Below are 16,972 nucleotides of genomic sequence, written 5' to 3' on the forward strand. Positions count from 1 at the left end.
TGTCCTGTGCCCCCACCTGCACCGCCCGTGACGAATATAGAACTACTAGAAATTCATCAAATATATAGCAGAAGTAAGCAGCACTGACCAGTGAGATCTATTGAATTTTACAGAATACTCTATCCAATGACAGCAGAATACAGATTCTTTATATGCACTCACAGAACTTGTAACAAAATAGAACATATATCCTGGGCATAAAAGCAAACCTTGGGAAATGTTAAATAATTGAAATCACACAGTATGTTCTCTGACCACAATGGAACAAATGAATAGCAGAATTAGAATCAATAGCAGAAAGAATGGGAAAACATCCAAGCACTTGAAATTAACAACGTACTTCTAAATAACCTATAGGTCTAATTGAAAGTTTTAAAAGAAATTTGAAATGCATAGAATTGAATAAAAATTAAAATAAACACACCAAAGTATGTGGGATATCACTAAAGCAATTCCAACAGAGAAATTTATAACACATAACATTTATATTAGAAAAGAATAAAGATCTCGAATCAATCATTTAGGTTCTTACCTCAAGAAATTAGAAAAGTCAAAGTAAATCCAAAAGAAGTAGAAAGGGGAAATAATAAATATTAAAGTAGAAATTAATTAAAAGGAAAATAAGAGAAAAAAATCAATGAGACAAAAAGCTAGGTCTTCACCCCCACACCCCCAAATGAAAACCAGTAAAATTGATGGACCTCTGACCAGGCTGAAAAAGATAAAGAGAAGGTACAAATCACCAAAATTAGGAATAAAATAGAGAATATTGCTACAGATCCTGGAGCCAGCCACAGACTAGGAGAAAGTACTTGCAGAAGTCACATTTGATAAAGGACTGTTAGCCAAAATACACAAAGAACTCTTAAAACTCAATAAAAAAAATAACCCAACTTAAAAATGGGCAAAAGGTCTGAATAGACACTTCACCAGATAAGATATACAGATGGCAAGTAAGCATATGAAAAGATACTCATCATCATATGTCACTAAGAAATCACAAATTTAAAAAAAAAATGAGATAATGAGATACTACCACACCTATTGCAATGGCCAAAATCCAAAATACTGACAATACCAAATGCTGGCAGGTATATGGAGCAACAGGATCCTTCATTCACTGATGGTGGGAGAGGAAAATGTTGCTACTACTTTGAAAAGTAGTGTATTAGTCCATTTGCACACTGTTGATAAAGACATACCCAAATCTGGGAAGAAAAAGAGGTTTAATGGACTTACAGTTCCACACAGCTGGGGAGACCTCACAATCATGGTGAAAGGCAAGGAGGCGCAAGTCACATCTTACATGGATGGCGGTGGGCAAAGACAGAGTTTGTGCAGGGGGAACTCCTCTTTTTAAAACCATGAGATCTCTTGAAACTCATTCACTATCATGAGAACAATGCAGGAAAGACCCACCCCCATAATTCAATCACCTGCCACCGGGTTCCTCCCACAACACATGGGAATTATGGGAGTTACAATTCAAGATGACATACAGGTGGGGACACAGCCAAACCATTATCATGTGGCTTGGCAATTTCTTACAAAACTAAACATACTCTTACCATATGATCCAAAAATTGCAGTTCTTGGTATTTACCCAAAGAAGTTGAAAATTTTTCTACATAAAAATTTGTACACAGATGTTTGTAACATTTTTATTCATAATTGCCAAAACTTGGAAGTAACCAAGATGTCCTTCAGTGGGCAAATGGACAAATAAACTGTGGGACATCCAGGCAGTGGAATATGATTCAGTAGTAAAAAGAAATGAGTTATCAACCCATGAAAAGACATGGAAGAACCTTAAATGCATATTGCTAAGTGAAAGAAGCCAATATGAAAAGGCTACATGCTGTAGGATAGCAACTATAGAACATTCTGGAGAAGGCAAAACTATGAGTGAAGGTAAGTTTTTTAAAAGTCAGTGATAAAGAAAATGTGGATATCAGACTGGATAAAGAAAATGTGGCACATATACATCATTGAATACTATGCAACCATAAAAAAGATGAGTTCAGGTACTTTGCAGAGACATGGATGATGCTGGAAACCATCATTTTCAGCAAACTGACACAAGAACAGAAAACCAAACATTGCATGTTCTCACTCATAAGTGGGAGTTGAACAATTAGAACACATGGACACAGAAAGGGGAAAATCACACGCCGGGTCCTGTTGGGGGTAGGGGGCTAGGATAGGGATAGCAAGGAGGTGGGGGTTGGGGAGGGATAGCATTAGGAGAAATACCTAATGTAGATGACAGGGTGATGGATGCAGCAAACTACCATGGCATGTGTATGCCTATGTAACAAACCTGCATGTTCTACACATGTACTCCAGAACTTAAAGTATTAGAAAAAAAGAATCAGTGCTTGCCAAGGCTGAGATGAGGGAGGGCTGAATAAGTGGAGCATGGAGGTTTTCTGGAGCAGTGGCACTACTGTGCATGATACTAAAATAATGGATCCATGGCATCATACATTTGCCCAAACCCATAGAATGTCCAAAACCAAGAGTGAACCCTAATGTAAACTGTGGATTTGGAGTAATAATGGTGTGATAATGTTGACTCTCCAAGTGTAATAAATGCACCCTCTGGTGGGGACACTGATGGTGGAGGAGGCTGTGCCTGTGTGGGGGCAGAGGGCATATGCGACAACTGTGCATTTTCTGCTCAACTTTGCCATAACCCTAAAATTGCCCTAAAAACTAGTATCTAAAGATAAAATGGTTCAGTAGAGGGCTAGAGAATAGATACATGGATATGTGACAAAACAGGAATGTAAACTGTTAATCATAAAGTTAAGTGGTGGAAATGTGGGCTTTCACTGAAAAAAATCTTTAAATTCTTCTGTAGGTTTGAAATTTTTCATAATAAAATCCTGTGGAAAAATAAATGTTGATATCATGAGTTTCCGCCATCCAGGACATCCATGACATCCAGGTGGCAGAATCTGGAGCTCTGCATAGAAGTTGGCTCGGAGAAAAAATTTAGAAAGTGGCCAGCATGCATTTCATAGGATGCAAATTCAAATTTCTGCAGGAGCCCGGTGGTTAAGGACGGTGCTGACCTGGTCCTGACTCAGGCATCCAGACATGGCGGCCCCTCCTCAGCTCCACTGGCGGCAATGGGGAGATGCTGGCCCGGTTTTCTCTGGTATGCTAATATTTACAAGAAAAGTGAAAAATCTGAATCTTAAACCTTTTGCTTCATAAATATTGGTAACATTTAAATATTAGTTTTAAAAAACGGACTATGTCTGAAGGCATTCTTGGGAGTGGTCTTTGGGGTTGGCAAGCCTCTTTCCTTACAAAATCTGCAGGGATGATCGCCCCACCAGCCACTTGGCTGAGAGATGCCTGGGTCCCACCAGCCCCTCACTCAGGAGAGCTGCCTGGGTCCAACAGGTCACTCACTCAGGAGAATTGCCCGGGTCTCACTGGCCACTCAGGAGAGCTGCCGAGTCACATACTGTTTTCTGACAGCATTGAACCCACTCTCCAGGGCATCCAGCTGTTTACAGAGTTGCTGGAAGATACACCATTTTAAATGGATTCTTCATCCCACGGGCAGTCATTACTAGGATGTAATATTGTGGGATTCCTCTTTCCTGGCATATCTGGAAACCTTTGAAATACAGAACATAACCACCAACTAGAAAATTACCAGGAAATACATACTGCTTCCCAAATAGTTCAAACACTGAGTGAGTTCCTTGCAGTGGATACTGATGATTCCTAGGCAGTCTCTAATGCAGGTGATTCCTAGACAGTCTCTAAGCCCAAGCGACTCCCCTGGGCAGTCTCTACCCGCAGGCGACTCTCCTGGGCAGTCTCTACCCGCAGGCGACTCCCCTGGCAGTCTCTAACCGCAGGCGACTTCCGAGCAGTCTCTACTGCAGGTGACTCCTGGGCAGTCTCTACTGCAGGCCTGCTGTGCCACCATGTCAGCATTTCACCCTTTTCTGAAGTAGCCATGCAAGAACTGGAGAGGTCTTCAGGAACTGCTGGAGGGGCCTAGCCAAGGAAGGGTGACAGTGTGGTCCTCCCTTGTTCAGAGTGTGCTCAAGTCCACACATGACTTCAAAAGATGCTGCAAAACCATGGACTGAAGCTAAAACTAACAACGCAAGCCCAAGACTTCAGCCAAAAATGAAAAGAAAGAAAGAAATGGAAGCACAATGCTGCTTCAGTCTATTTTAGTTTGGGCTAGGAAAATCATTCATCAATCCCTCAAGACATTTTATCTGTGGGCAAGAAAATAACACCTTTCATAAACAAACTCATTTACAAGGAAAGAAGTGTAAAGCCAGAGGGTGGAAGCATTGTTAAATGATTCCGTTGCTGAGGGCAGCATGTGACCTGGGATAGACACAGCAGCAGAAAGGCAGGAAACAGAAGAAAATCTGTTGTGGCTGGGAGGAGAGGTTTGCTCAGAGTCTTGGCATCAGGACACCCTGGCCTCGTGGAAAGGTGTCAAGCCCTGCACCACCCAGCACCGTTCTCTTTTTTCAAATGGGCTAGAAAAGGGAAGCCTGACAGGAGCAGTCTCTGGGCACCCATGGCTGTATCTGAAGGCACTGAATTAGCACAATCATCCTGTGCATTTTCCAAACAGAGGCAGATTTCAACCACTCCAGATTATGATGTTCTAAATTTAAGTTCAATTTTATATTTGAAAAATACACATTCCATTCTTGAGAAAAAAGAAGGTAACTGTATGTAAACATAACTGTGCAATGTTTCCTAAAGGGCTATGAAATATGGTTTCATTCTGGTAAAGATGACTTTTATGTTTTTGTGACTTTACTCTTCCTAATAAAATGTTTTCACTTAAAAACAGCCACAATAACGACAAACAAAAATAAAAACCACAATGTGTCACCTATTTTAAAAGTTCTCATCTATACAGTTAGATACTATGGAAATATAATTTTCTCACTTCTATTTAAATCAAAGACCACAGCTTCCCACCTTAAGTGAAAACAGAAGAACAAAGTAAACTCAAAAGTAATGAGAAGAAAGGAAATAATAAAAATCAGAGCAGAAAACAAGAAAATACCAAATGAAATAGAAAAATCAATGAACCAAAATCTTGTTCATTAAAAGTATCAATAAAATTGATAGACCTTCAGCCAGATTAATCAGAAAAGACAGGAAAGGAAGACATAGTTACCAATATCAGGAATGAGAGAGGTGACATTATTACAGATTCCACAGATATTAAAAGATGAGAAGTGAATAATGTGAACAACTTTATGACAAACTCAATAGCTTAGATGAAATGAAGGAATTCCTTGAAAAATTTAAGCTATCAATGTTTAACTCAAGTAGAAAATGATAACTTGAATTATCCTCATATCGAATATATTTAACTTACAGTTTAAAACCTTTTCACAAAGAAAATTCCATATCCATATTGCTTCGCTCATGAACTCTACCAAACATTTGAGGTAAAAATAATACCAATTCCACATAAACTTTTTCAGAAAATTGAGGAATAGAGAAATCTTTCCAATTCTATGAGGCCTGCATTACACTGATACTAAAATCAGACAGACACTTCAGAAGAAAAGAAAACTGCAGCCCAGTCTCTCATTAACATAGACACAAAAATCCTTAACAAAATAATTGTAAATCAAATGCAGCAATATAAAAAAAGAATAGTACAGTATGACAAAACTGGGCTTATCTTCAAAAACGCAAGGTTGGTTTAACATTCATAAATCCATTAATATAAATCATCATATTAACAAAAATATGGCTACCTCAATAAGCACCAAAAAAATTGGAAAATAAAATCCTGCATGCATTTCTGATAATTCTTCAGCAACCAATAAATGGAACTCCTCCAATTTGATGAAGAACATCTGTCAAAAACATAAGCTAATATCCTAATTAATGGTGAAATACTGAGTGCCTTCTCTTTCAGATCAGGAACAAGATGGAGTTCACCTTCTCTACTTTGGTCCCACATTGTATTAAAGGTTCTCACCATCACAATACATCAAAGTAAAAAAATAAACCAAATGCTATTATCCCAAGGTAGAAAATCTGACAGAATCTATTCTAAAAGTGATTATAAGTAACTGGTAAAAATTTTTTAAACTGCAGGATACAGATAAATGCACGCGTTTCCTCTGTTTTTGTCCTGGAAACCATTTCTCTCTCACTATTGCAGGATAATTCTCTAGATGCAAAATTCTTTACTGATGGTTTTTCTTTCAGACTTTAAACATTTCACTCCATTCTCTTCTTAGTTGCATGGTTCCTGATGTCTGATGTCATTATTAATATTGTTCCTCCACACATAAAGTGCTTTTTCCCTAACTCCTTTCAAGGTCCTCTTTTTGTCTTTGGTTTTCTGCAGTTTGAATATAACATGCCTAAGTGTTGACCAAGTCTCTTGGTACTTATCCACTTGGTATGTATTCCTTAAGCTTCCTTGATTTGTAGTCTTGTTTTTCCTATTAATTTTGGAACGTTTTCAGCTACTACTTTACAACTTGCTCCTCATCCTTTCTTGCTCCTCCTGGTATTCCCAAACATGCATATTACATCTTTTGTAATTGTGCCACAAATCTTTGATACCATTCTGCCTTTTTCATTCTTTTTTTTACTTTGCGCTTCGAGTGGTTTCTATTGACCTGAATTGAAGTTCACTGATGCTTTTCTCAGCCATGCGTAGTCTGCTAAAAGCCAGTTAAAGGCATTCTCCATTTCTGTTACAGTGCTATTTATTTCTTTTTATTCTTAGAATTTCCATTTCTCTACCTACATTACCCAACTGTTCTTGCCCATTGTTCACTTTTCCCACTTGAGCCCTTAGCATACGCATCATGGTTGTTTTTAAATTCGTGTCTGCCAATTCCAAAGTCTCTGCCATATCTGAGTCTGGTCTGATGCTTTGTCTCTTCAGATCGTGTTTTGACCTTTGGTGTACCTTCTCATCATCAACTGAAAGCTAAACACGGCATACTGAGCAGAAGGCACTGAGGTAAGCAGGCTTTTGGTGTGAGGTTTTAGCCTCTGTCTAGGAGGGAGGCTGGGCTCATTGTCTGCTGCAGCTGCAGGAATCAGAGGCTTCAATATCCTCCGGTGTCTTTGCTTTTGTCTCCCCTATTGTCTTGGATTTCCCTTGAAATTTCTTCTTAAGTTGAGTCGGAGCTCTGGCCCCCTTGGCTGTCCTTATTCAGGAGCTCTGTGGTTGTGAGGCCAGGTGGAAGAGGAGTAGGGAGGAAAGGGGAGAGGAAGGGAGGGGACTGTGGTGCCATGAATTGGTCTCATGTTTTCAGGGGGCCTGCACACTGTGGCTGTAACCTCCACAAGTGATTCTCAAGGTACTGCCCCTGAGACAGGAAGGCTGAGAGGCTGGAGCTGAGTGATTTCTCCCAAGTCAGTCGTGCTGGTGAAGGCCTTGCCCTTGCAGAGAGGGGTCTGTAGTGAGAAAGCTCTGGCTGGCTTCACGGTCACCTTCCCTCCCCTCACCACACTGGAGGGGATCTTTCTCCCATCTTCACCATGGGAACTTGGTGGTGCTCCTGGAAGTAGAACCCATGAAATTGAGGCAACCAGCAGGCCAGACATCTGGGAGCCTTCAGTCCACAGTCAGCTCCAGCCTCCATCAATGCCTCCATGGCCTCATTTGGGGCCCCTAGCCATTTCAGTCTCCAGCAGCTGCTCTTCCAGAAGCCATCATTCCCTGTATCTGCCTGTTTCTCCAGTTTTGAGGTCAGCAGTTTGCCCTATGACCGCAACTCTCTGCTGTGATCTAAGAAAAATCACTGTTTTCTGTTTTTCGCCTTTTTATGGTGAGGGCGGGAGAGACTACTTCCAAGCTCTTTTACATGTTGGAATGGAAACGAGAGGTCTCCAGAACAGCCACATTGGAAAATGGTATGGCAGGTTCTCGGAGTTAAAAATTATCATTTACAGAAATTCACCCAGGAGCATGAAAATATGTCAACACAGAGACTTGTGCACAAGTGTGCATTATCAGCTTTATTTGAAATGGCCAAAAACTGGAAACAATCTGAATGTCCATCAGCAGGTAAACAGATAAATGTGGTATGTCCACACAAAATCCTACTCAGCAATGAGAACAAATATATTGGTACATACAATAAAATTAATCTTTCAAAATAATCTTTCTGAGTGAAAGAAACCAAAATATACATACCATCTAATTGCATTTATATAAAATTATAGAAAATGAGAATTAATCCCTAGTGACAGAAGGTAAACCAGTGTTTCCCCAAGGCTGGAGTAGGGGTAAGGAGGGGCAGTATGAGGAACATGGAGGGGCCCAAGCGACTTCCTCGGGGGATTGTGCATGATTTCGGTTGTGGGGAAGATTTCATGATAAATGCCTGTCAAAGGAAATCACGTTTTATACCTTAAATATGTCTGGTGTGTCTCTTAAACCAGAATAAAGCTGTTTCAAAAGAGAGGAAAACTAAAATTAGCTCCTTCTGACAGGAAGTGGTTAGGACATATACAATTAATTTTATTACTGAAAAAGGAGGAAAATAAAGTTTATCACTAGAACATTTTTATATTATGGAGCTAGAAAACTCTATAATACTTCAGGAGCTAGAAAACTTTTGTAATACATATGCGTTACAGAAAATGATTACATGTTTAGCCAATATTCTAGAACTTATCCACCTATGCAATGAAATGCTGTTTTCCCAAAACACAGACCAAGAATAAAAATTCTTATTCCAATATGTGGCCATTGCTCAATAACCATTTTTGGACTGTCTCATGGATTTGAAATGATTTTCAGTCCCAGTTTATGAGCACCATTAGAAAACTACTTTTATTATTTTATGCTCAAACCTGGCAAATGAAATCCTTATTACATTTCCTTCTTTAAAGCTGGGATTTCCAAAATGTATTTGAAAGCAGACCAGTTTTGACACAGTGTAACTCATTGCCTTTCAACAACTTCCTTAGCGACCATTTTCTGAAGAACATTATCTTGGAGCAAAATTGGCTTTGAGTTTCCTCCTATGAAATGTGCACAATGCCTGAAAATCAGACAGTATAGAATAATAAAACTACATGTTTGTGAATGGAAAAAGTACTAAGATGTGAAGCAAATAAAATATGGCCCCTCAATGATGAGTTTAAAACTGATGCTGTCAAAAAATATTGGTATAAATCCCCCCACCTTAGCGGCATTCGCTTTATCCATCTTTGGAATAACACATGCTTTCTCTTTAGAATATCTTATATTACTCTTTTAATTATATAATATTAGGTACATTGAAGAAATAGTATTAAAAAATTCCTTCAAATTATAAAGTATTATAAAGTGTGAATACTCAGATTGCTTGAGTCCCCAGGAGTTCAAGACCAGCCTGGGCAGCACAGCAAAACCCTGTCTCTACAAAAACAAACAAAAATTAGCCAGGTATGGTGGCACACATCTGTGGTCCTAGCAACTAGGAAGGCTGATATGGGAGGATCGATTGAGCCCAGGAGATCGAGGCTTCAGTGAGCTGTGACCGGGTCAGTGCATTCCAGCCTGGGTGACAGAGTGAGACACTATCTCCAAAAAAATAAAAAAATAAAAAACCACATCTGACTTAAGAACCAAACACTGCCAATTCTCCACTCTTCCCAATCCCACCCTCTGACCCCAAAATATGTGAACACAGATTAGAGAGATGAACAGGCAGACGTGGTTTGGTTTTGCTTGTTTTTGTACTTTTTTTTTTTTTTGAGACGGAGTTTCGCTCTTGTTACCCAGGCTTGGAGTGCAATGGCGCGATCTCGGCTCACTGCAACCTCCACCTCCTGGGTTCAGGCAATTCTCCTGCCTCAGCCTCCTGAGTAGCTGGGATTACAGGCACGCACCACCATGCCCAGCTAATTTTTTGTAGTTTTAGTAGAGACAGGGATTCACAATGTTGACCAGGATGGTCTCAATCTCTTGACCTCGTGATCCACCCGCCTCGGCCTCCCAAAGTGCTGGGATTACAGGCTTGAGCCACCGCGCCCGGCCTGTTTTTGTACTTTATGAAAACGGTTTCATATGCCCGTGGTCTTCAGTGCCTATGCTTTCATTCCACATTATGTTCCTGAGATCAAGGGTTGCGTACAGCATGCTGCTCTCCAATTTTACCGCTCTGTGCTATTTCTCTGTGTAAATTTAACAATTTATCTACCCCTGTATGTTTGGGTTGTTTCTAGTTTGGTGCTGTCACCCTGCACAGTCCTTTGGCACATGTGGGGACTTTAGAAGAGTAGTTCTCAAACTGGACAGTAGAATTCCGTGTGAGAGCACGTTTATTATAAAAGGCAGTTCACCCTTCCCCAGATATTCCGAGTCAGTAGCTTCTGGAGACCCAGAAGTCTCCATTTTAACAAACACTCAAGACAATTCTAATACAAATGCTCTAGACATTGCAGCGTAATCAACCATGTTCTAAACAAATACCTAGTGTGCTGGACACGGATGTATGCACACAGCCAGACTGTTTCCAAGATGTTTCCAAAATTGCTATACTACTTTAGACCCCAACCAACAAGGTGCAGAGTTCTAGTAGTCTATATATGTTCCACAGATTTTCCCTTCAATCTAATGACTGTGAAATGGTATTTCATTTTGGCCTTAATTTTCATATTCCTCATGTCTATATTTTGGTATTGGCTCTTATTTTCTCTTTTGTGATATACCTATTCAGGTCTGCTGTTCAATTTCCAATTATCCTATGGACATATAAAATTTTGTTTGCTATCCTGGATAGTAGTCCTCTGTGAATTATATATGTTGCAACTACCACTTGTGGTTTATCACTTCACCCTAAAGGTGTCTTATAATGAACAGAACCTTTTAATTTTTGAATTCATCCACCTTTTCTAGTATGCCTAATGCATTTTTTTTTTTTTTTAGATGGAGTCTTGCTCTGTCGCCCAGGCTGGAGTGCAGTGGCGTGTTCTTGGCTCACTGCAACCTCCGTTTCCTGGGTTCAAGCGATTCTCCTGCCTCAGTCTCGTGAGTAGCTGGGACTACAGGTGTGTGCCATCACACCTGGCTAATTTTGGTATTTTTAGTAGAGATGGGGTTTCACCATGTTGACCAGGCTGGTCTCGAACTCCTGACCTCAGGCAATCCGCCCACCTCAGCCTCCCAAAGTGCTGGGATCACAGGAGTGAGCCACCTTGCCTGGCCTGCTTAATGCATTTTTAAAGAGCTGTTTAATAAACCTAATATTATTTTAAAAATTTAATTTTGATGATTCTCCTTTAAAATTTCTTTTAACAGTTAATGCTGGAATTAATTTTTGTTTGGTGTGAGGTAGGGATCCAAATTGATTATTTAACTTCATGTGCATAACAAACAGTACTAGAACAATTAATTAAATCGGTCACTGCATTATGGTTCTCCAGAAAAACAGAACCAATAGGATGTATACAGATACACTAAGACTTATGATAAGGGATTGGCTCATGCAGTTATGGAGGCTGAGAAGTCCTGCTGTCTGTCATCCACAAACCACAGGCCCAAGAGAGCTGGTGTTTTTGTTGCAGGTCAAGCCCGAAGGCCTGAGACCCTCCCACCCCCAATCAATCATGCCTGGACAAGGTGTCACGTGCTAAGGCATGACCACTCCGATAGCATCCACATGGTGAGAGGCAGACATGGTGCCCAGGTGAGAGAGAGGCAGAGTCTGTGGCGTGGTGGGGGTAAGATGCTTATCAGCACAAGCGACAGATGAACTTAGCTAAGATAATAATGTCTCTAAGCTGTGACTGACATTTCCTAACCTATCATCAACCTTTTAAGGTGAAAATCCTGATCATATATTTTAGGCTGTCGGTGCATGAAACATCTTGAGTACATTAAGAAATGGCTGCACAGTCAATACCTTTCCTAGATGTTTTCTGAACTTTCGAATGAAGAACACTTCTTTCCAGCAAGAACTGCCTGTTCTAACCCCGAGACATATCTCAATCCATCCTCTTTCTCCATCCTACTGCCACCAACATAGCCCGGCAGCTAACATCCTTCACCTGGATGACTGGGCAGTCTCCCCACTTCTGATCTTCACCCTCTCAGGTGCAGACGATGAAAGCTCTTCCCCAGAGCTTCCTAGTGAGACAGTGCCTACGTGTCATCCCAGCTCCCCTACCCAGGCCACCACCTTTCACCTGCACTCTGGTCACACTGTGACCTCAGCACCTGAAGTGTGCCAAGCTCACCCAGCTTTTGCATATGGCGCTCTGCTCACTGGGAACTCTCCCTGCCACTTCCTGGTGCCTTGACTCACCTCAGAGAAGCCTCCTTGACCAGATACCCAAGGTAGCTCCTCACTATTCTCCACTCAGCGCACAAACCAAGAGGCCCCAGGAAACTCTTGGTTGGCTTCCACACAGAGCTCCTGCAGCTCCAAAGACCTGCTTAGTTCATTTTCATTTTGGCCAAAAGCTGCTTAATAAAAGATATTCTACTAAAATTAATTTAAAATTACACAAGACTTTTGGCCAGGCGTGGTGGCTCAAGCCTGTAATTCTAGCACTTTGGGAGGCCAAGGCAAGCAATCAGCCTAGGTAACACAGTGAGGCCCCGTCTCAAAAAAAAAAAAAAAAATTTAATTAAAAAAAAATCATACAAGACTTTTAGCTAATTTCATTTTCAGCTTCTTCCCACTGTAATATAAATTGCATATGTTGCATATAATAAATTCAGGTGTTCCCAAATTTTAGCATAATTTTTTTAAATTCTAAGTTATTAAGGAAAAACAGATAGCAACCCTACAGCTAGTAAGGGAGACCAGCGTCCTGGCGTTTCGGTGAAATCACAGCAATGTGTAAGCATTTCCTTCTGAATTCTTGATACTAATAAAGCATGAATTTTAAATTCACTGAAGATGTAACACTATGAAATTTAGACAATAATCACAGGCTATCTAAGGAGGAAGATTGAGAAAGTTAAGTAACCAGTGGAGAAATGGTCTGCCTTTCTGGGTGAAGATGCTCCCAGCACCAACACAGCTTAGGCAGTGGCCTTGCCAGTGTGAAGGAGCCACTGTCTGCACAAGCAAGAACCCTCCCAGACTCTCCACCTGCTGACACCGTAGCAGCCTCAGCCTCAGCCACAGCTCGGGCCATGGCCACAGCCACAGCCATGTCCTCAGCCACCACCAAGGCCCCAGCCCCAGCCCCAGTCCCAGCCCTGGTGTCAGCCTCAGCCACAGCCTCAGACTAGGCCACCACCATAGCCCCAGTCCCAACGCCAGCCTCAGCCTCAGCGACAGCCACAGCCACAGCCACAGCCACAGCACCGGCCCTGGTCTCGGCCTTGGCTTCAGCTTTAGTCATGGCCTCAACCACAGCCTCAGCGCTTGGGTCGGACACGGCCATGTACCAGGAGCCCCTGCCAATCTGCTTTGCATTCTCCCACAGAAAGTGGCACCTACTTTCTGTAACTGTTTTTTTTTTTTTTTTTTTTTTTTTTTTTTTTATATTTTAAATTTTTTTTTTTTTTTTTTTTTTTTTTTTTTCTTTCAAACAAGCTTACTGCAATGAGAACAGTATGAGCATTTTATTATACTGAGGAACTTTAGCAAAAATTATATGAGATGGTTAATCCTTTTAGAAGTTGTTGAGGTCCTGATGGGGATGAAGAAGCATAATTATGTATTGTTTAATGTTAGCATAAGAGATGGATAGAAAACACAACTGATATTTTTAAGTCCAAAAATTTTTCGAATGACCAGTATTATATTTGTTCAACTTCTGGGTCATCTTGATGTTTATACAGTCATTCCCAATGTTTCACCAAAGCAAAACATGAAAAATGATAAAAATACTAAAATAAGAGACTCCCAATAACACAAAGCTTTTATAATAGTCATTATGGAACACAGACATTTTAATGAATTTCATATTGCAATGAAGACACTGAACACTTAGAGACAATTATATCGATAGAATAAAAACTGATTCCACAGAACACTTATAAATGCATACTTTCCTCCAAAGAAAGATGTTTTTCACAGATTTAAGTAACAAATGATTTACATAGGATTCTTCAGATTCCAAAATATGTACAGAATTTTTGTCTCTACAGAAACTGATGAGCAGTGGTTGAAAAAGAGAGTTGCTTTGCCCAACATGGCTCTTATGAAATTCTGTATTGATACACACTTTATAGTAACCACACATTTTCCATCTATTATTAAATGAAATTCTGGACACATCAGCATGAAGAACAAAACTGTTCCCATTTCCAAATACTGTTTCAGACGACATCACATGTGGCTGACGGCATGACCTAATTTAGCCACACATACGTACACATGTGCACATGCGCGTGCATGCGCACACGCACACACACCATCCCCATCTTGTCTGTGACTCCTGATTAACACACTGCAGCAGCAGTGATGAGTTCACGTTAGAAGATGACACAGCGGCAAATAGCAAGGCGCCTCCGCTCCCAAGAGCTCTCCCTCAGCACCACAGGGCTGCGTCCTGAGGATGTGCAAGAGGAGCCGTTTCTGAGGTCCCTCCAGTTTGCTGGAGAAGGTGAGCAGGTATGGCAGTGAAGGTCACCAGCATGCCTGGATCTCAATGGCCACTCCGAACATGGATTTTTAAAAGCTTCAAAAATGTTTTAATCTGGTTCTTAAGTTTGACTTAGCTATTTGCAGCCATCTTTCAATGTTCCTAACCATCATCTTAAGACACCCAGACTTTCAAATTAAACTCCGAGGAACCCAAGCCGGCACTGTGCAGTGGCCCCAGAAGCCGCCCTGGGCTCAGGCCTTTGCATGTGCAGTGTGGGAGGCTCTGGCAATCGGACCTCTGGCCATGAGAAAAAGCAGGGACCAGCAACATCTGGACACAGCACAGCTGTGCATTAGGCAAGTTCACTCAGGACAGCAGGAGCCAAAACCTGAGATTCTCATCAACCGGAGGGACCAGGAGGACTCTGGACAGTGGACTCTCTGAACAGTGCAGTCAAGAAACAACGTCAGACAAAAACACAACACGTTTTTTATCTTTAACATAAAAACGACTGAAATATTTGCTGTTTGTCCCTTAGCCACATCAAATCCAAATGAGGTCACTGTCGGTTATTCTTGGGCCCCAGGCTGTCAGTCATTTCAGAATCATTCTGGGGATTTAGATCTGAAGCTCGTAGGACCAGCCCCTGAAGACCCAAGTAAGGAGGTGCCTCTCACCCTTGGTGAGCTGCACAGAAGGACAGGTCTGAAAGTCCCACGTCCTACTGCACCTGCATCTACCAGTCCTCAGATGGGTTCCCTCCCACATCACCGTAAAACGGGGCAAGACACAAAGACCTGGGGTGTCACACGACAACTGTAAAGATCACTTTCCTGTGTCTCTCCAAGTGGTAAGCCTCCAGGTGGACGTATTGAAAGGACTGAAAATACGAGGCAGGAACTGAGAGCCTCTTCATCAAAACCGTAACTCAGCAAGAAACACTAACATACAGATACCAGGTGAGCAGTAATTCCCAAGAAGGCAAGAACAGCAGGCTCCCTCAGCAGGAATGGGACTGGCACTGAAAGGCGTCCCCCTGTGGGAGCTGGAAGTGTCCCATCACAGGGCCTGCTGGCTGCGGCCGTCAGCGTGTGCGCTTAAGTGGAGAGCCTACACCTTCAGGACATGTCGGCGTGACTGTCTTTCCTGCCTTCTGAACTGAACTCGGTATTCCAGCTATAAACCAAAGTGCTCCAGTCAGGCACCAGTGAGACCCAAAGTTTCCCAGAGACCCGTCTCTGAGGTAGTGTTGTTGGCTCTCAAACACCACCATGGGAGTGAGCCCGTTCGGAAGCACATGACTGAGGTGCGGAGAATTCACTGGGCTCTGTGTGCAGGCAGCAGGGTCTCTGATCAAGGTCAAGTCACATTCCATGGACAAGTCATTTGAAACATCTAAAAACTGTTTATAACCACGGCTATAAACTAAAGTGCTTTACATTCATTTTGCTTAATATTTGAAATCGGTGATAAGAATCCTATTTCAAAATTTGCTAGCATGAGACCTTGGGAGATTGAAATGATTTTCTACAAAAAAAGCAGAACCCTTTTCTTTCCTAAAGAAACTCCAAATGGTACAAGTCCAACATCCCATGCTTCTTTTTAACTTCTAAAATCCAGGTTACCTTTGCAGAACTGTAACAGAAATGACAGTGGAGGCGGACTACACAACAGCACGTGCTGAACCTCACAGAGAGGTAAACACAAATCCCGGCGTGATCCTGCTGGTCACCAGCCAGCATAGGCAGATACGCACAGTTACTCCACGGGACGCAGGACTGCCAACGCCGCCATGTAATACACAGGTTCACATTTAATTCACACAAATGTAATGCCCTACTGTTCACCTGTCCAACGTCAACAACTCACAACCATTTCATGTGCTACATGGGAGGTGAGCTTCGCCTCTATGGCCTAAAGGACCCAATACACATACACAAGACAAAAGTAAAAAATACGACCACACATGTCTCTGTACACTTCATGCAAGCTGGGCACTATGTGAAAAGAACACATACAAAGTACCCTTCCCAGGGTCAAACTCTCACAAAAATGGCTGACTAATATACAAAAGAGCCTGCACCCGTCAAAGGTCCGTGCTGGCAAACAGTGACACTAAGGACTGCCGGTGACCTTATTTTTCTTGCAGCAATGCAGGGATGTTGATGTTCCAACCAATGGCTTGCCGGTCAAACCCACAGGTGAACAGATTGCACACAGGGTGGTCTTCGCTCCACGCCGAGCAGCACACCATTCTCCTGTGGCCCTAGTGACATCAAACAAACCAAGATCAGTGCATTATTCCTGACAGTAAGATGTATAAGACCTCAGCCAAATGAATAACCCCATCACTCAAAGTAAGTACGTTAAACGACACGGTGCAAAGGATCAGTCCCCAAGAGCCAAGACCACCAAGCAGGGCAGAGCCACCGAACGTGCAGCC

The 16,972-nt window shown here is 41.8% G+C and overlaps 1 protein-coding gene and 1 long non-coding RNA gene across 2 annotated transcripts in view; one reads left to right on the forward strand and one right to left on the reverse strand.

Annotated features, from left to right (window-relative positions):
* LOC119468868 overlaps nucleotides 1–16,345 on the forward strand; it is a 21,918-nt gene extending 5,573 nt beyond the window's left edge. Inside the window, exons 3-4 of the long non-coding RNA XR_005197660.1 lie at nucleotides 7,407–7,408; nucleotides 16,265–16,345. This is a non-coding gene — a long non-coding RNA (uncharacterized LOC119468868). The remainder of the gene's footprint in view (nucleotides 1–7,406; nucleotides 7,409–16,264) is intronic.
* WDR37 (WD repeat domain 37) overlaps nucleotides 13,843–16,972 on the reverse strand; it is an 80,559-nt gene continuing 77,429 nt past the window's right edge. The window contains exon 14 of the mRNA XM_017514056.2: nucleotides 13,843–16,795. Coding sequence (XP_017369545.1) covers nucleotides 16,664–16,795 — 132 coding nt within the window. The 3' untranslated portion in view covers nucleotides 13,843–16,663. The remainder of the gene's footprint in view (nucleotides 16,796–16,972) is intronic.

The sequence above is a fragment of the Cebus imitator genome, unplaced genomic scaffold, assembly GCF_001604975.1.
Source record: "Cebus imitator isolate Cc_AM_T3 unplaced genomic scaffold, Cebus_imitator-1.0 Scaffold513, whole genome shotgun sequence".
Classification (NCBI taxonomy): Eukaryota; Metazoa; Chordata; class Mammalia; order Primates; family Cebidae; genus Cebus; species Cebus imitator.